The sequence below is a fragment of the Ursus maritimus genome, unplaced genomic scaffold (genome assembly GCF_017311325.1).
Source record: "Ursus maritimus isolate PB19 unplaced genomic scaffold, ASM1731132v1 scaffold_6, whole genome shotgun sequence".
NCBI classification, from domain to species: domain Eukaryota; kingdom Metazoa; phylum Chordata; class Mammalia; order Carnivora; family Ursidae; genus Ursus; species Ursus maritimus.
In genome coordinates this window covers 13,188,375-13,208,457 of record NW_024426774.1, presented here as the reverse complement: position 1 = coordinate 13,208,457, position 20,083 = coordinate 13,188,375, and the positions used below count along the sequence as shown (strand labels likewise).

General features: G+C 35.6%; 1 protein-coding gene across 1 annotated transcript in view; it reads right to left on the bottom strand.

Annotated features, from left to right (window-relative positions):
* GEN1 (GEN1 Holliday junction 5' flap endonuclease) overlaps nt 1-20,083 on the bottom strand; it is a 29,504-nt gene that overhangs the window by 2,881 nt on the left and 6,540 nt on the right. The window contains exons 2-13 of the mRNA XM_008700405.2: nt 19,200-19,375; nt 18,133-18,319; nt 13,746-13,922; nt 12,007-12,117; nt 9,838-9,911; nt 7,087-7,175; nt 5,197-5,347; nt 4,852-4,888; nt 4,680-4,760; nt 3,521-3,651; nt 1,942-2,003; nt 33-173 (exon numbers count right to left, since the gene is read on the bottom strand). Coding sequence (XP_008698627.1) covers nt 33-173; nt 1,942-2,003; nt 3,521-3,651; nt 4,680-4,760; nt 4,852-4,888; nt 5,197-5,347; nt 7,087-7,175; nt 9,838-9,911; nt 12,007-12,117; nt 13,746-13,922; nt 18,133-18,319; nt 19,200-19,360 — 1,402 coding nt within the window. The 5' untranslated portion in view covers nt 19,361-19,375. The remainder of the gene's footprint in view (nt 1-32; nt 174-1,941; nt 2,004-3,520; nt 3,652-4,679; nt 4,761-4,851; nt 4,889-5,196; nt 5,348-7,086; nt 7,176-9,837; nt 9,912-12,006; nt 12,118-13,745; nt 13,923-18,132; nt 18,320-19,199; nt 19,376-20,083) is intronic.

Sequence of the window (20,083 nt, the reverse complement as noted above, 5' to 3'; positions counted from 1 at the left end):
TGGCATAAATAGCTATCAAATGTGATACTCACTTTTTTGTTTCTTTCCTTTCAGTTCTAAGTTTTGTTTTTGATAAACAGCAACAATCTCAGGATAAGCTGCTTCAAACAATGATTTTTCTTCTATTGTTTGTAGGACCAGTTCTCCATGTTTATCATCCATAGCATAATGTTCTAAAAGATTAAAAATACAGTAAAAACAGCTTTAATTGCAGATTTATAAATTTCAATTTTTCTAGGTAACTAAGGTTACCAGGTAAGCAAAGTCATGCACAAATTGACAGGTCATTACAGATCTTGCTTTACAATATCTCTGTTTTAATAATCCGTGAATACTAGTACAGAATTGATTTTCTTCTGCCTGGCAAGACCTGGAAAAAGAGTCCTTTCAAAATGAGAACTTTAAATTCTCTTGCTCTAAAGATGGTACCTACAGGCTAAAAACTTTGCTTAGATAAAGTTGGTTGCCTTTAATTTAGTATAATAAGTGTTAAAATTCCAGATAAAGAATGGGAATAGACAGTTTCATAAAACTCCAACATTAACTTTCTTTAGTGATGGCTCCTGAAAAGAACAGAATTGAAGATACCCCCAGGCTCACTGGACTCAAAAGCGCTGCTAAATGAAAATGAGAATGTTTGCATGTAAATTTATAATATGATAGATAAATAGACTAGATCCTTATGTTCATTTCCCTACGTGAGGGAAAAATCACGTGAGAAGCCACTATAATGGAAATATCAGTTGATGAGTTTAAAGTACAAACAATAGAAACAGATGAACTTACAGTGTTTCTTAGTTAAACTGGTTAGGGGTACATTTTTTTCCCTTAAGAAATAGCACCCACAAAGGACTACGCTGAGTTCTTTTTTTTTTTTTTTTTTTTTAAGATTTTATTTATTTGACAGAGACAGAGAGAGAGAGAGAAAAAGCACAAGCACGGGGAGTGGCAGAGGGAGAGGGAGAGGGAGAAGAAGGCTCCCTGCTGAGCAGGGGGCCAGACATGGGACTTGATCCCAGGCCTCCAGGATCATGACCTGAGCTGAAAGCAGACGCTTAATTGACTGAGCCACCCACGGGGCCCTGACAATACTCAGTTCTGAACACAGGTGTACTGCCAAACTGGGTTCATGTGATTTTTCTTTCCTGAAAATATACTACTGTTGCTAAACAGTCCCCAAAATTCTTCAGCTTTCTATTTTCCTAGTATTGCTTAGAATAGTTTATCTAATTCCTTATAATTTCATCCTTCAAAATTACCTACAACTTAAACTCTGACAAATCTACTGCCTCACTCATTCACCTAGAATCACACAATCGAATTTCAAAGCCAAATAGAAATGAATTTGGGATTACTTTCCCTTATAAATGATCTGTGCTTTCCTTGCCTTCAGTTGGGGAGCTAATTCAGAATTCACTGCATTTTTGTCTGTAGCAAAATAAGAGTAATTTGACAACCATAAATTCTCATGAAAACGATACAAAGAAAGGAGAGGAAGAGTACCTCAGGTGCTATGCAGCAACCCTGATTTCTTTAGACCCAACTACACAATGAAATCCAATGATAAGACTGTGTGCAGCAGCATTTTCTTCAGAAATACAGACCAAATATAGATCAAAACTACTTCCATATTATATTCTTAAACATCAATTATAATAGAAATGTCAACGTAAGATATTAAGATAAAATTACTTAAGTTTTTAATATTTACAATTAGCCAAAACTTATTTAAATAGCACAGGTACACTATGAAATCAATCCTCAGTGCATGTGATATGTTTCTTTATATGTACGTGTGTTTGTGTGTGTATATGTATATGTGTATATATGTACATATATGTATGTATATACATATGTATATACATGTTTTACATATGTATACAATATTTGCTAAACATACATGGTTAAATGTTACAAATTTTGCTTAGAGTGAATACATACCAGGCTTTTCCCATTCTATTTCAAAGCAATGAATTCCATTTCTGATCCGGGTTTTAACAATTCTGAAAAACAAATTCTTCTAATGAGGTCCAGCTACAGGAGTTATTTTGAAATTTTCAATTTGTAGATTGAATTATTCAGTGTCCATTGACTTTTGTTCTATTTTTATAATATTCTAAACATATGGTAAAGAATTATGGCATAGTTATTCCTTTGACTAGTTTATTTGAAAGATAATCTTATTATTAGGTGCATAGAGTTGATAATTGTAATATACTATCAGTACATTTCATTATTATTCCACATTCCTTTTTTCCATAATAATGATTTTTCTTTTAAAGTCTATTTTGTTTCTGTTCATTTTGCTACATCACTGTGATAAATTTTTACATGGTACTCTTTTAAATCTCTTTATTTTCAGATTTTGTGTAGTTTTATTCTGCACATGCCCTATAAATAGCAGAATATTGCTGAATTTTATTTATCCAATATAATGCCTTTGAATAGATGAGTTTAATCCACTTACATTTATTGTGATCACTGATCTTGCTGGACTCATTTATACAACTTATTTTGTGTTTTCTGTTACCCAACTTTTTTTTGCTACTTCCCCCTTCCTGTAATCTTTTAGTTTGACAGTCTTACTTTCCTATTTTATGTATTGGTTTCAAAGACAGAGATTGCATTTCTGGTGTTTTAGTGGTTACCCTTAATTGTTTACATGCATACTCTGTTTTAGTTTATTACCATCACTGTATATTAATCAAGCATTATGCAGCTATTTATATACATATTTTTCCAGTTAGTTTATTAAATTAGCTAAATACATTTTATTGATTTCTCTTTATTGATTGACCACTGTCTTTTGTTATCCACATCATCCCTTTGGGTTCATTTTTCTTCTTGCTTAGGTACATCCTTTAACAGTGCTTTTAGCGAGGATCTGTGATTTATTCATCAACCAGTAAGTAAGGCTTTATGATGTCTAGGTTGCTGATTATTTTTACTCACAGCTTTGAAATGTTACTCCAGCAACTTCTGGCTTCTATTACTGTCATGAAAGATGTATGCTATCTGACTGTCATTCCTTTGTAGTTTATCATTTTTCTTTGATACTTCCCCCCCAAGCATTTAGTTTGAAAATTTTTAAACCTTTGTAAAAGTTGCAAGAATAGCACAATGAATACTCCTATACCCTTTTCTGAGTTTTACCATTTCTCGGTTTCTGTCCCTCCCTTCACTTTACATTTTTGTTCCCTTTCCGGTTCATTGAAGTAGTACTATGATTATGCTTGACTATATCATTTTATATTTACTTCTTTTAATAATCTGTTATTACTACTTGTTTGAAGCAGAAAAGTGTGTGAAGACATGAACTTACTGTTATCTTGACTACAAACCCTGAATAAACTTTTAATATTTCCTACTAGACCTTTACTCTATTTTTATGTAACAAAAAGCTATATATCCCACTACTAAAGGTATTAAGATTATTAAAGGTATTAATAAGATTATTATATAGATCATAAGATACTCAGATGGAAACACAGAGACTTCTTTGTACAATTCTTCATATTACCGAATTGGCTGTAGTTGATTAGAATTCCTTCTACCAAGCTTTCTTTCTATCATGTCATAGTGGGTCAAGAGCACTAACAATTTCTCACATGCATAGTGATTGGGCCATTCCATTTTTTCAAGAGTAAATCTCTGTAAATATAAAACAAATAAAACAAGATTTTGTTATCTCTTGGAGACAAATAGCACTCCCAGGTAATATCATTTTTTATTACAGAATTAACATTAGTTACAGTGGTATCAGTGAGAATATTCCCCGAAAGAACAACGAGCCTCCTGGGGAGGCAATGTCACATAAGGATTAAGCGTGGGGGCTGTCAGTTTGAACCCCAGCATGATATTTCCGAGATGCTGGATAAATTACTTAATCTTTTTTAGCCTCAGGATTTCCATCATAAAATATAATCCAACTCAGAGATTATAACGATTAAGTGAGGTTACATGTAATGTGTTAAATATGATAGCAAATTTTAATGTTCAATAAATGTTGGTTGCATCGGTATTACTGTTGTTGGTAGGGACACGCAACAAGTACTTACAATGTATTGAACTACTCTGTCTCCCTAGCCACTATATTTGGGGTTATTATAAATAATCTCATTTAATCTTCACAGTGACTTCATGCAATAAGTAATGTTATTCCTATTTTGAGGATAACACATATACAAAGTCACATAATAAGGGATACACTGTCCAAATTTAAAGTTAGGTCACTGATTAAAAATCCCATTGCCCTTTGGTGAACACAGCATAATGTATAAACTTGTCAGATCACTAAGTTGTACACCTGGTGTGTCAACTATACTAAAAAAAAAAAAAAAATCCCATTGCCCCTGTAAACTACACTGCCTTTTATAACAACATACTTGATCCTCACATTCTCTGGGTATTACGCCCTACCTCCAATATCTTCCTGAATACAATGAATCTGTACATGGTATATAAGGTGTCTTCTAAAGAATGGCATAATTATGGTTTGTCTTGTGGTCTGCAAAGTACGGTTCCTATGTGGCAAAGGAATGAAGATTAGAAATAAGTGCTGAAAAATACATGTGCACTCAAAGCTGTATTAAATCTCCCCTCAGACCAAAGTGATTATCCCTTCTTATCTTCCTAGTACCCAACTACATAGCGTAAAGTAAGTATTTATTTTCCAATACCTGAAACAATAATAAATCAGGTCTTTGGTACCTGATTACCTTCACCAACTTATCCTTGTTCAAAAGGAATTCTTGAATAACCTAGCAAGAGAAAATAAAATAGAAATTCAGACTTCGAACTTTTTAAAAGAACTTCTGAAATAAGATGTACATTTGAATTATTAGTTATTACCTCATGGAATGGGAATCCCTCACAACTGCAAGCTTTTCTGAAAATAAATTACATACATGTTGTTAATATAATCAGGCAATTTTAGACAGACTCAATTCATTTCATCCAATCTCTGCTCATTTAATGAAAAATGCCCTCAGATAATATCCCAGTCATCAAGCTTCTCTCTGAATAACTATTAAATCACTGTCTTCTGAGATAGCCTAATATTTGAACTAAATCAAAAAGCGGATTTTGTGAAATGTTACTCATTTAGACATGGGAGAAGGTTATGTGGAAATAATTCAAGTAGAGGTGTGTAAATAGGTCAGGACAGAAAAAAGGGAGTTAAAAAAAAGAACTTACTTCTTAATGCTGTTCTCTACTGTGCTCAGGTGTCTATCATGCTCCGTACGGTGCCACTCGCAAGGACAACAGTATTCGTAATCATGTGGTTCACAATATCGATTAGTTTTACAGAGTTTGCATCCATTACGTTCATGATCCTTAGGTGAACCTTTATGGAAACACAGAGAAGTATGACTTTCACTGCTTTTTAGATTTACCTTCTACATCCTTTTTTTTCCCCCTTATCCAAATTTTTTAAAAATGAGTACTGCCTACCAAAGTCCTTAGCATATAGGAAGGTTCCAGTACATTTAGGTTGAATAGAATGATGCATACTTTAATAATTCTTAAGACAAAGTAGATCCTGAGCTATTACTCTTACATGACACTTTTTTCTGTTGTTTCTATAGATTATTCTTCTATCTGAAACTGTTAATTTGTAACTAGAAATTATAATTTTACAATAATCAACAATAGAAAACTTTGTGGTTTATTTGGTAGCTACATGCAAGAAAAGTAGGATATAATTACTGGCATTGAAAAAGATTATGGGACACCTGGGTGGCTCAGTTCGTTAAGCATCTGGTTTTGGCTCAGGTCATGATCCCAGGGTCCCAGGATCAAGCCCCACACTGGGTTTTCTGCTCAGCAGGGAGTCTGCTTCTCCCTCTCATTCTCCCTCTGTGCTTTTCCCCACCTCTCTCAAATAAATAAATAAATAAAATCTTTAAAAAAATTATTTACTTAACAGAATAACTCATGAAATGTTTCTTTAATGAGAATATTACAAGAATATAACAGTTAATTACCTCTGCTAGTGTCTAGCCCTCAGTAACCTGCACAGCTACTTTAAAACTGTGCTTGGAACATGAATGAATTATGACTCTGGCAGAGGTGTGGGGCCCTAGTTCCCTTTCGAAAGAAAGCATGACCACTTTTAACATTGTTTTGAGAATACAGAAGAGCACACATAATTGACAGGAACTAAAACTATCATTTATAAAGTATCAAAAAACTACAGAATTGAATTTATAAAGTATTCTATAAAAACATTTATTTCATCCATGATTTCATCTATAATTTGACAATGCTTATGAACACATATTGAGACAAATAAAGAATTTCTTTTATTTTTAATTTTTATTCCTATTATTTTTTAAAGGTCTTATTTATTTATTAGAGAGTGAGAGAGAGGATGAGCTGGGGGGGAGGAAGGAGAAGGAGAAGCAGAAGCGGACTCGCCCTGCGTGGGAAGCCTGACACAGGGCTCAATCCCAGGACCCTGAGATCATGACCTGAGCCAAAGACAGATGCTTAACCATCTGAGCCACTCAGGAGCCCCAAGAATTTCTTTTAAAAGATTAGTTAATAAGATCTACCCTCACCTGGGAGTGAAAGCTGGTTCTGATCCAGTACACTAATGACATCTTTTTTTTTTTTACCAAGACTAATGAAGGGGAACGAAGTTATTTTCAATAATAATGAACATGTATTAGAAATTAGTTTTAAGTCACTGTCTTTACGCAAGTATAAACAAATGGTTTTAGTCCAATTTCCCCTTAAGACTTAGCAATATGATATATTTTTTTGTTTAAATGAATTTCGATATTGAAAACATAATTTTAACATCTATGTAATTTGAAATTGCACTCATCCTGTATTTATCATTTAATATAGGATATCATTTAATATAGGATAAATATATCCTATATTTATCATTTACATCACATTATTTCATTCAATTAACAATTATTGAGTGCCTACGGTGTATATGTGACACAATTCCTGGCACCGAGGATTTTCAATCTACTGAGGAAGATAGGTGCGTAACAAGTATTATAAGAACAGGATGACATGTGGGTTTCAGACACTAATGTTCTAGAGATAGCGTTCCCTATGTCTGCTTACCTGGATGGGAACACACAGAACAATGGGCCAGTTTTTTAATAGCTAGTGGTTGTGGATCAGAGCATGATTCCTCATTCCACTGAGTAAACCTATAAAAGAAAATGGTGTTAAAAGGAAAACGACACACACAAAAACATGGTCACCAAAATGCCATGCTCTCAAATGTCAGGCTATGCTGTTCCCTTCCTTACCTGCCCACTTGTTTTCTCTTTGATGGTAGCTAAAGTCACTGGCCCAGCCTGGGAAAACCCTCAATCTATGTACCTCAACTTAAAAACGCGGCCCCAAGGACAACAGAATTGCAACAGGGGGAAGAGAGAATTAGACAGTTAAAGAGGAAAAAAAGAAGGAAGACTGAGGAGTGGAAGGGAAAGGAGGAGGCAGGAGAAAGAGGGAGGGAAAAGGAGGGATCAGGAGAAGAGAAAAAGAGTAAGTACTCATATCCATGTACTCATATGTGTGTATTCATATATTCATTCAGTTTTTGAGTATTTTTTTAGAGAAGCTTAAGTTAGGCAGCGATACGTAGGCAGAATGGCTTGTATGTGTCTTTTTGATCTCTTTTCTCTGTGTGAGTATAAAACAAATAGAATCATGTACATGAACATTTTCCTGTATCGGGAATAGGGATGAAGGGTAAAGTATAAAACTAAATAGAACATTTAGTTTCTGAGTAAAAACTGTTTAAAAAATCTAGATCATCTGAAATTATCATTTTCTTAATCTCTTACGTAAACTGCAAAACATTGCCTGTTCAATGGCTGATTTTAAGGAAAATGTGTATCTGCTAAGATTTCTACTAAGTAAAAGTTAATTTTATTTTTGGCTAAAGTTCTAGGCAACATAAAGCCACCAAGGGGATAGTTAAGTATTCCTCATAAAACACAAGTGCTCTGAATTATGTTCCTCTACTTAACAGAAGTTAAAGGTCTAATAAAAAACTAAATTCTCTCTTCAGTTCATTGTGCAGTGTTTGGTACTAAGAGTTATTATTAGGCGTTTGGAATTTCTGACTCATTTACTACAAAGACCAAATATGAGGTTGCTAAAAATTAGCATTAATAGATGCTTTGGATAAATAAACAGAACTTTAAATGTGGAAAACAAAAGAGGGGGAAAGTCAGTCTCAATTAATTAAAATCAGAATGATACATAACGATAAGGTAATTTTAAGCACGTATTTGCTGAAATTCTGTCAATAAGGATGATTTGTAGTGAGTACCATATCTTGTTTTTATTCTTTAGATCGTTCTTTATATTATGCTTCACAATCCCCAAATGATCCCATGCCAAAGTATACTGTTTTCTCCTGCTTTGGCACAGTACTCTCTGATGAACCAGTAACAGATTCATTGAAATCTTAGATGTACCAGTAGCTTTATAGCTGAAGGAGCTCCTTCTTATTCACTCCATACTTTATTATCATTAATATTAATTTATAATTAACATTAACATAAACCATTGCTTTCATTAAGTAAATATACTTCACATGCTTTCAAAACTAAATAGCACACTCTGTGGCTATAGAACAAAGGGTACTCAAGTAAAAATTGTGACCAAGTGTTACATGTTATTAAATATTTGCAATATGGCAGGCATTGCACTTAGAGAGAATAAGTATATCAAAATATTTTATATCAAAAATAATTTTAAATATAAAATTTAAATATAAAAATTTAATTACTATGGTAAAAGTACGTGGTTATAAATAAACACGTTTGGCCTCTTACTGCTTGTGTCTGTAGTGACCTAATAATGAAAAAAATACAGCGCAGCTTAGGACGTATAGTCTTTTCTTTGGAAAATCTCAGAATAAACAAAAATCAGTTTTTATTTTATTATCATTATTTATTTTAAAGACTTTATTTTTGCAGGGTGCCTGGATGGCTTAGTTGGTTAAACCCGTGACTCTTGATTTCAGCGCAGGTCATGATCTCAGGGTTGTGAGACCGAGCCCTAGGTCTAGCTCCGCACTCAGTGGGGAGTCCGCTTGAGATTCTCTCCCTCTGCCCCTCCCTCCTACACCCAGTACTCTCTCTCTAAAATATAATAAATAATCTTAAAAAAAATTTTTTTTAAATATTTTATTTTTAAGTAATCTCTACACCCAACATGGGACTCGAGCCCACAACTCCAAGATCAAGGCATGCTCCACTGACTGAGCCAGTTGGCCATCCTCAAAATCAGTGATTTCAGGGGCGCCTGGGTGGCTTAGTCAGTTGAGCAACAGCTCTTGGTTTTGGCTTAGGTCATGATCTCAGGGTGGTGAGATGGAGCCCCACGTCAGGCTCTGTGCTCAGAGTGGAGTCTGCGTGATATTCTCTCTCTCCCTCTCTCTCTGCCCCTCCCCCCACTCACACAGGCACATGTGTGCACGCTCTGTCTCTTTAAAATAAATAAATAATAACATCCTTTTTAAAGAAATCAGTGATTTTAAATGAAAATATAGATCAGTTTAAAAATACAAAACCCAGGGTGTGCTTGGGTGGCTCAACCGGTTAAGCATCTGACTCTTGATTTGGGCTCAGGTCATGATCTTGGGGTTGTGAGATTAAGCCCCATGTGGGGCTCTGCGAAGGGCATGGAGCCTGCTTAGGATTCTCTCTCCCTCTCTCCCCCTCTAAAAAAATAAAAATAAAAACACAAAATCCTTTTTTTGGAAAGCATAATATAATGCTTTTTGTAATAGTCACACTCAGTTCAACAAGATTAAATGTCTAATGTCGCAAAAAAAGAGTAATTTTTAGTTACCTTTGAAGTAAACTTTGCCCTTTCAAAGTCCATATAAGTTTTAATGCTTGCTCTTTGCCAACTCCAGGGACTCCCTTTCAGAAAGCGAAAAAGAAATGCCAATGTTAATCATTGGGGAATGGAGAAATAAAGCATGACATGTCCATCCAATGGGAGGTTGTGCGGCTGACAGAATAAGGTAATTATGTAATGATAGGAAAAGATGTGCAAGATACCTTGCCACTTGTAAAATAAAAATTACAGAATAGCCACCCTGTGATCTAGATTTGTAAGTAAAATAACTATGACATTGTTAATCTATGCAAACCAAAAAGTCACAGGATTATACACTAAACCACTGAGAGCGTTTAAGGGAGGGAGGAACAGAACTTTAGAGGGCTTTCACTTTTTATGTTAATTATTCTGATAATCTTTTAATTTGACCTAACTTGAGGTTGTATTTTTGATCAGAAAAAGCATGTTCAAATATTTAAAGACCCAGACATCAAAAGAGCACAAAGGAGAGTTCCAAGTTAACTCTTGAAATTAATAGCTTAAGAAAAGTTAAAATGAGTGTTAAGTTGCCAACACACACAAAAAATGTTAATAAATGTATATTTGCATGATAATTTCTGGTCCAGTCTTCCAGTTCCTATAAAAGTTTATGAATGTATCCTTATAAGCAGGGCTGCTATTTAGCCAATACGCACTGGGATAGACATACCAGTGTTAAAATATTTCCAAATTGGTTAGTAAATAGTCACTGCACAAGCATCCTAAGTGCCTGCTGGCAAAGGGGTCTCCCTCCAGCCTGAATCCCCTTCCCGACCCCCTTACACTCACGATCAGCTACTAAAGGGGTAGCACCTGGAATAACAGTGGTCCCCAGAAGTCTGTTTCATGGCTACAGCCCATGTCTTTGGCATACCTGTTGCTAGATATTTTGTAAACCACTCTCCTTATATTAGCACTTAGCTACATGTTAAGTTTTTTGAAGGTGAATCATGTTAGTCCATAAGTGGTAAAAATCTTTAAGTAGAACAAAATAGATACCAGTTGCGTTACAAAGGAGAGAAAACGCCAAAATAGCTAAGGTTAATACATAATGTAACACCACTGTAGCTAAAATTGGTTTCTGTGAGTTTAATTTTGCAAATTTTATCTTACATTCAACATTTGGCTGTTTCTAGACTTTAATTATGATATAATTACATATGGGAAATAAGAATCTTCTATTTCAGAATGAGCATTATAATAAAATAATTACTTTTGTGTTATTTAAAAGTTTCCCTCCTCCTGCTTCTTTTTCCTACAAGCTAAAAAAAAGTGATTTCTCTCTCTGGTCACTGATGATATAAGTTAGAAATGATGGTTAATAATTTTACAATCCTGCTATTTTTTCCTCTCTCCTAAGCTCTGGTGGAAAAAAAAAAAGAGAGATGTCATCCTTTGTTAGACTTCTCTTGGGGATAGTACAGTATAATGAAGGATTTAGTAAGAACACAGAGATGATCAGTAGGGACATAATGATGGGACTACATAGTTAGAACAATACAAGGCATTCCATATTTTTAAATATATTTAAGAATGGGGTTCTCCTTGTAATTCTTTATCACTCACCTACTAGTATACCTATTTGTTACAGAGTACCGTACTGTGCATCTTAAATAAAATGTTTCCATGAACAAAACTCAATGCAATGCTAAGAGGCAAGGAAGGATGAATGGCTTACCCCAATAATCATGTTGCCTAGCAACAGTAATAATACTGAGCACGTGCACAGTTGGAAAGCTGCAAGGAAGATTAAAACCCAAAAAATAGACAAAACAGTGGTAGAAATTCATATTGGCATGACACAAGAAAAGAGTAATTCCTGTATTTTTAAAAAAATGGTAGTAAAACTTGAATGTGAATCTCTTAGTCTAGAGTAATGGTTTACTGATATTCAAGCTGTGGGCCTACTTATTATTCCATTCTCATTTATCACATTCAGTGTCACAATGAGCCAGTGTTTTAAGGTCACTTGAAATGCTGATTATTTTTGTTACTAAATTGTTTATTATGCCTAAAATTATACTCTAAATGAGGTTCTTAATCAGATACCCACATTATTTCTATATTTATTCAGCATGTAAGGTATCAAGAAAGACACACTGTGACTAGTAAGTAAATACAATAATCTAAGCCTACCTTTGGAAGATAATCACAGCCAAGCAATATGGCTAGTCCAACCAGAGCATCTCTATCCAAACCTAGTTTACTCTTGATAGATGACATTGTATAACAATCAACATGCGGATCCTAGAAGAAAGTACAGATTTAGTTTAATCTTCAAAAAGTAAACATTTATACATTAAACATTACAAAAAAGAATCTGTCTCTAAATGCTTAATTATTCCTAAAAGTCAAATTGGGAAAAAATTATCCTGATCACCAGAATCTTCACAGAATCTAACACTTCAGTATCTAGAAATAAAGTCATAGTTTCAAAACTGGCTTAAAAAATAAACTATAATAATAGTCAAAATTTTCCTTTTTATTTTTTCTTTTGATGTCTACAAAAAATTTTCACCTTACAAAATTAGACACTATAAAGTGAATATTATAAAAAGTAAACATTCCCTATAATTGCAATGTTGAAAGTTAGTATTGTAGTGCATATTTTTTTATCAGTTCAGAAGTAGAATTTAGCGATTCATCAGTGCATATAACACCTAGGATTCATGACATCAAGTGCCCTCTTTAATGCCCATCACCCAACTATCCCCTCCCTCCAAACCCACCTCCCCTCCAGCAACCTTCAGTTATTTTCTAGAGTTCAGTGTCTCCTACGGTTTGCCTCCCTCTCATGCATAGTCTTTCAAAAAACACTTTGACACATATATACAAATATTTATTATTATTAGCTATATTTAGAATTATATAAAAGTGCTATTTTGTAACATTTTTGCTCACCAATATGTCTTTAATATCAATAATACATATCTTTTAATTTATTTTTTTAATCTTTTAAATTTTTTTAGAGATCAAGAACTGAGCTGTGATCAAGAGTCAGCTGCTTAACCAACTCAGCCACCAAGGTGCCCCAATACTATCTTTATAATGACTGCTTGCTATTACATATAATGGACTCTGAGGCAATGTTTCTCAGTGGAGACACTATTAGCATTTTCAGAGAGATAATAATAGAATCATATGGCAAGAGGTTTAGCTTTCCTGGCTCCATTCTATCAAATGTCTATAATCTCCCTTGCCCAACCTTGACTAGTTATAACTAAAATTTCCCCTGGCAATACCTCTCTAACTGAGAACCATGGCTGTGTTTAACCATTCCCTAGAAATGGGCATTTGAGGGGCGCTTAGGTTGCTCAGTCAGTTAAGCTGCTGACTTTAGCTTAGGCCATGATCTCAGGGTCCTGCAATCAAGCCCAGTGTCAGGCTCCAGGCTCAGCCCCTCCCCCTGTTCATGTGTGCTGCGCTCTCTCTCTCAAATAAATAAAATCTTGAAGAAAAAAAAAAGGAAGAAATGGGCATGTGGGTGGTTTGCCACATTTTTGTAATTACTAACAACGCTGCAATTAACATCCTTGTACATCTCTTTTTGCATACTTAGAGGTGTTTTTGTGGATAAATTACTAAAAATGGAAATTCTGGGTCAAAGCAAGACATTTCATATGCATTTTTATAACACATTATTGAAACTGATTTAGAATTACATCATGTGAAACAAATCAAGCCCTTAAAAGAGAAATCCACATTTCAGAGAAAATGAACTATGTGTCAATATTTATAACATTTCATTTACCAACTGCTATATGCCAGGCATGACGGGTAAGTATTTTACACATATTGTTTCATTTAATCATTTAATAATCCCTTTTAAAAAGGTAGTTTGTGAAACAAATGCTGAAAAAAAGAAAGAAAAGTACCTTGGTATTCATAGTGAAATTCCTGTAAACAGTCTGGGCACCATAGAGGAAAGCATCCCCATCATTGGTGAGACAGCCGTCTACATAACCACTGGCATTAAGATAAGCACACATGGCTTCAGCTTCCCCAGCTGCTTGGACCCAGGGAATTCCTAAGCATTCCAGCATATCAAGACACTGAAAAGAAAACATAGGTGCAAGAAATCTAAGAACATTATTTTATTGCTATTTTTTTCAGTGTTTGACTTCTGTATTACAAATATTAATTATAACTATTTAGATTGTTTTACAGATTGTGATATTTAAGAAACAATTGGAAATTTGAATACTAAATACTTTAGGGCATTAAAGAATGATTGCTAAACTTTAGGTGTGACAATAAGAAATGTATTGTGGTTATGTTTTTATTTTTTAAGGGTCCTTATCTTTTAGACAAAGATACTGAAATATTGAGGCTGAGGCAATATCATATGTGGGATTTGCTTCAGAATGACATAGGAGCAGGGAGTGAGTGGGGACACAGATAAAACAAGATTGGCCAAGAGCTGATAATTGTTTAAGACTGATGATGGATTACTTTTATATTGACTTAAAATTTTCTATAAAGAAAGCTTAAAAAATTATGTCAATTAAAAAGCAATCCACAATTAAAAATTAATTAAAAAATTCCACTTGAGGGGCGCCTGGGTGGCACAGCGGTTAAGCATCTGCCTTCGGCTCAGGGCGTGATCCCAGCATTATGGGATCGAGCCCCACATCAGGCTCCTCCGCTGTAAGCCTGCTTCTTCCTCTCCCACTCCCCCTGCTTGTGTTCCCTCTCTCGCTGGCTGTTTCTATCTCTGTCGAATAAATAAATAAAAAATCTTAAAAAAAAAAAATAAATAAAAAATAAATAAAAATTCCATTTTAGAGGCACCTGGGAGGCTCAGTTGGTTAAGCGTCTGCTTTCGGCTCAAGTCATTATCTCAGGGCCCTAAGATTGAGCCCCAAGTTGGGCTCCCTGCTCAGCAGAGAGTCTGCTTCTCCCTCTCCCTCCTCACCCCACCCTGCTCATTCTCTCTTTCTAAAAAATAAAATCTTTTTAAAAATTACACTTTAGAAAAAGCATTATTCAATTTTCACTGTTTTGTTCAATGTTATATCAAGATTTAAAAGAAATATCTTTAAATGATTAATAATTAATCACATTAAAATTTACATCTGCAAAACTACAAAACTTCTTCTCACATGATGGGCAACTTAATATGAGCTCTTCCAAAGAAGATGCTATTACCAAATTTTACTTGAGACCTTACAGTTCTCTTCTTTCCCTCTATCACGTCCGTACAATGAAACTGTCATGTTGTGGGAAACCACATAGGGACCAGTTGTTGATTTGCTCCCAGAAGTCAAATGTCTGTGTAGGTTGTTTCTATCAATGTGCTGATTTATAAATAATCCTCTGTGAGTTTCCTTTGTGTTATGAGTTGAACCCAGATGAACAGCTTGTAGTCTAGCCTTATAGCCTAGGGCATTCTTTCTTGTTGTGCATGCACATTACAATGAGAAATACTGGGTATGGTGAGGAAAAGAGGCTTTTTACCTGTAGTTTCTAGAAACTGATGCTACAAATATCATCTTTTGCTTTAACTGGTTGCTTGCATGCTATATTACATAATAAAAATCTCTGCCAGATGTTGCCCAAGGTGGACAGGGTTCAAAAAGACAAAGTACTATGTTGGGAAAAAAAAGTACTTTCCAGGACTCTGGCTGTGTAACTTTAAGGGAGATAGTTTTGTTACAGATATTACGTCTGCCTTCCTCTAGATAAGAAATGTCCTTTCAGGGGCACCTGGGTGGCTCAGTTGGTTAAGCATCTGCCTTCAACTCAGGCCATGATCTGGGGGGTCTTGGGATCAAGCCCCATGTCCAGCTTCCTGCTCAGTGCGGAGTCTGCTTCTCCCTCTCTCTCTGCCCCTCCCCCCCTGTTTGTGCTCCCTTCCTCTCACTCTCAAATAAATAAATCGAATCTTTGAAAGAAAGAAAGAAAGAAAGAAAGAAAGAAAGAAAGAAAGAAAGAAAGGAAGGAAGAAAGAAAGAAGGGAAGAAAGAAAGGTCCTCTCATAATAAACAGAAGAGTTTGGAAGGTATTTCAGATCCCTGCATTATTTGTCATTCCAACTCTTCAAAAACCAGCACAGAATTTGTGATGAGGCTGGTTGTAAATTTCCTTACCCTAAGTCTGTCACGTGGGGTAGTATTAGAGGAAAACTAATTTGTGTGTCATGCTTATACCTAAAAGATGGCAGTAGGTTAACAGGAAGTAGGGCCTAGTAACTGAAGGTACAGATATATGAAAATGAAGTTTTTATTCATTCAGGCAACACTGAACACTGACACAAAGTGCTTAGGAACATCACAATAACTGCAATAAAGAAACAGAAATGGAGCAATTTTCTCAAGAAGAGATGGACATCTTGTTGCTTTATACTGGGTATTTCATGCCCTGAGTATGTGGACCATAGATATTTCCAGGAACAGACTCTGTAAGAAATAATTAGAATTCAGTACAGACATTTTCTTCAGCTACTAACAGTCATCATGGTGGAAGAATCACTAACTGAAAACTATTTTTTAAAATCACAATACGAATAGAAAATAAAATTTCAAGAGAAAAATGATTATTATTTTATGTAATATATTTGAAAAGAAAGGAAAATTTTAATTTTTTTTTTTTAATTTATTTATTCGACAGAGATGGAGACAGCCAGCGAGGGAGGGAACACAAGCAGGGGGAGTGGGAGAGGAAGAAGCAGGCTCATAGCAGAGGAGCCTGATGTGGGGCTCGATCCCAAAATGCTGGGATCACGCCCTGAGCCGAAGGCAGACGCTCAACCGCTGTGCCACCCAGGCGCCCCAGAAAGGAAAATTTTAACCACAATTAAAAAGAAAAACGGGGGCGCCTGGGTGGCTCAGTTGGTTAAGCATCTGCCTTCGGCTCAGGTCATGATCTCAGGGTCCTGGGACCGAGCCCCGCATCGAGCTCCCTGCTCAGTGGGGAGTCTGCTTCTCCCTCTGCCTCTGCCTGCCACTCCCCCTGCTTGTGCTTTCTCCCCCTCTCTCTGTCAAATAAATAAATAAAATCTTTAAAAAAAAAAAAAAGGAAAGAAAAATGGAGATATAAATTAAAAGCAAATATAATAGAAAAGTTTGTATCTTTAACATAAAGAACTTGAACAACAACAAAAAATTAAAACCTCAAAAGATTTGTCAGGCAAGGACACAAGGCCATTTATCAACTGAGACACTAAAAATTTTACTAAAATGTTTAACCTCACCATTAAAAGACCAATACCTATTAAGTATGTGTTATATGTATTTATATGTATCACATAAAGAATTATCTTTGTTTCTGTATACTAAATAATACAAAGATAAACCTCCTACCACCACATATTCTTCAGGTGTACTGAAATTACATATCTCATATCTGTGCTGGTGGAAAGTGATTGGCGAGAACTATAAAATCATTCCTAAACTTTGGTCTATCCGTCCCACTTTGGGTAATTTATCTGAAAATCCCAGTCACAAGAAAAAACTATGTATACAAAAAAATCTTCATCATAATTTCACAAATATTACAGAAGAATGACAAGTAAACATATATACAATCATGGGGGGATGATTCATTGCTTTTTTGTAGTATTTCATACATGTTGCACAACCATTACAAGTTATGGATTTGGATAGAATGTGGCAAAAGGGATATATGGGTATCGTATGCTAAGCTAAAAGTCCAAGATAAAAATCATTTGTGAGGGCCCCTGGGTGGCTCAGTCAATCAAGCGTCAGACTCTTGATTTCAGCTCAGGTCACGATCTCAGGGTTGTGGGATTGAGCCCTATATGGGCTTCGTGCTGGACAGGGAGCCCCCTTAAGATTCTCTCTTTCCCTCTCCCTCTGGTGTCCCCCAGAACGAATGAGTGAAGTATGAGATAATTAGATTTTTATTCTGGGAAATTCTTTAAGTGCTGAAGATGTCATAACAGGTAACATGTATCAATTCCCTACTATGTAGTAGTCGCTTTAGATATTGGGTTTGTTGATTTTGTTTTCTAATTTCACCACATCCCTGCAAAGTGTTACTATCCTCTTTGGACAGGGTGGCAAGTGAAGCAGATATAATTTAAAAATCTTGCTCATCATTTCAGAATTTCTATGTGCAGGAGCCGGGCTTGAACTTGGGTCAGTTTCACTACAGAATATAAACTCTCTTCTCTGTCCACACTGGCCTTCTAGTTACAGTAAGTTTAGTGAGTATTAAAGATGATGATATAACAACCTTTATCACAGTAAAATGTATTCTCTAACTCAAATCAGAATTATTGAGTCATATCTAAACACTCACCTCTTTCAAAACTGATTTAAAATGTGATCTCCCTGTTTTCTGAGACCATGTTTTTCCCGAAGGCCCATATCGCATCTGATTCCTCCTGCTTATGACATCAGCTTTCAGCTTTGGGGGTTCCCCTTCCATAACGAACACCAGTTTTACATCCATTAGTGTTAAATAGGAGATACGAAAAAATAAGTTCCTTAAATATAAAAATGAGTGATCCATTAATAATCATATGCTGATAGCAAAAGTCAACATAACAATATGACATAATGGTAACAACATCAGACTAGTATCAAAAAGATCACATGCAGGGGCGCCTGGGTGGCACAACGGTTAAGCATCTGCCTTCAGCTCAGGGCGTGATCCCGGCGTTGTGGGATCGAGCCCCACATCAGGCTCCTCCGCTGTAAGCCTGCTTCTTCCTCTCCCACTCCCCCTGCTTGTGTTCCCTCTCTCGCTGGCTGTCTCTATCTCTGTCAAATAAATAAATAAATAAAATCTTTAAAAAAAAAAAAAGGTCACATGCAATCACATTTTATGTATTCATATTTCAAGTGAACTGAGAAACCACTGAATGTTTTTAAGCAAGCGAGATTTATGACGGTTCTCAGTGCTACGTGGAAGATGGTTTAGAGAAGAAGGAGGCCAGGAGCTGAGGTAGGAAAACTCATGAAGATGTTATTTCAGTACAGATGAGAGAGTAGGTGTCACACACTGAGATGCTGCCTCTGGACATCAACAGAAGTTTCTGAACACAAGGAATATTCTAGAAGTAGAACTGTTAAGACTTCCTGATAGATTGGATGTAAGAAGGGGTCAAACAGAATGGTTCCCAAATTTCTGGCTTCTAGTCACCAAAGCATCCTAGTGGATATGGGAAGTAGGCAGCTAGGTCTGTGAATCTGGAGCTCAATTTTACGAGCCATCGATTTCGAGACGGCAGAGACTGACATGTTAATATAGTTTAAAATCCCAAAATGTAAAGCAGCAACAACAAAGAAACATAATGGAAACAACACCAAGACACTACCTGCTTATGCAATCACACATTTATGTCCTAAGGATGTTTACTGTACCTGAGGTGGGGCTTCGTGACTGTTCCAATCATTTTTTTGACCATCTGTGCTTCACATACCCAGAGACTCAGATCAACTGCAATGGTTTTCCCACAAAGATTATGCAAGTGGAGGTGCTGCTTAATAGGCTCCAAAATTTGCCACAAGTCATTCACGCCCATTCTGGTGATTACCTGCTGTTATTTGAAACATACTTCATAAGATTGTTAAAAGACACAGAAGCTCAGAACAGAAATTCAAACAATATATTATATGTTTGTTTAGGATAATTCATAGAGATTCTCCTTACTTTCTTCATTAGTCAGCTTTTTGTAATGTGTCAAGAACATTTGAAACCTTAACAGTGGTGGTAATTAACCTACTAGCTACAAAAATATGGATGCCACTAACGGATTAAAAGTTATTTGCAAATTGTACCATGTGAATTTTTCCTTAAAATCCACTCCTCGGGGCGCCTGGGTGGCGCAGTCCTTAAGCGCCTGCCTTCGGCTCAGGGCGTGATCCCGGCGTTCTGGGATCGAGCCCCACATCAGGCTCCTCCGCTGGGAGCCTGCTTCTTCCTCTCCCACTCCCCCTGCTTGTGTTCCCCCCTCTCGATAGCTGTGTCTGTCAAATAAATAAATAAAATCTTTAAATAAATAAATAAATAAATAAAAATAAAATCCACTCCTCACCAAATATGGGTTTCTTTGTAGTACTGAAAAATAAAGTGATTTTTAAATTTAATGGAACCCAAATGTCAATGGTCTTATCCCTCCTCATTCTCTCTTATCTATATTCTAGTTAGCAGTGGTTGAGAATATTTCTCACATGGTGACATTAAGATTGCACGAAATTTAGAAAATAAAAGAGAAAAAAACCCCAAAATGATAGTAATTGGCTTT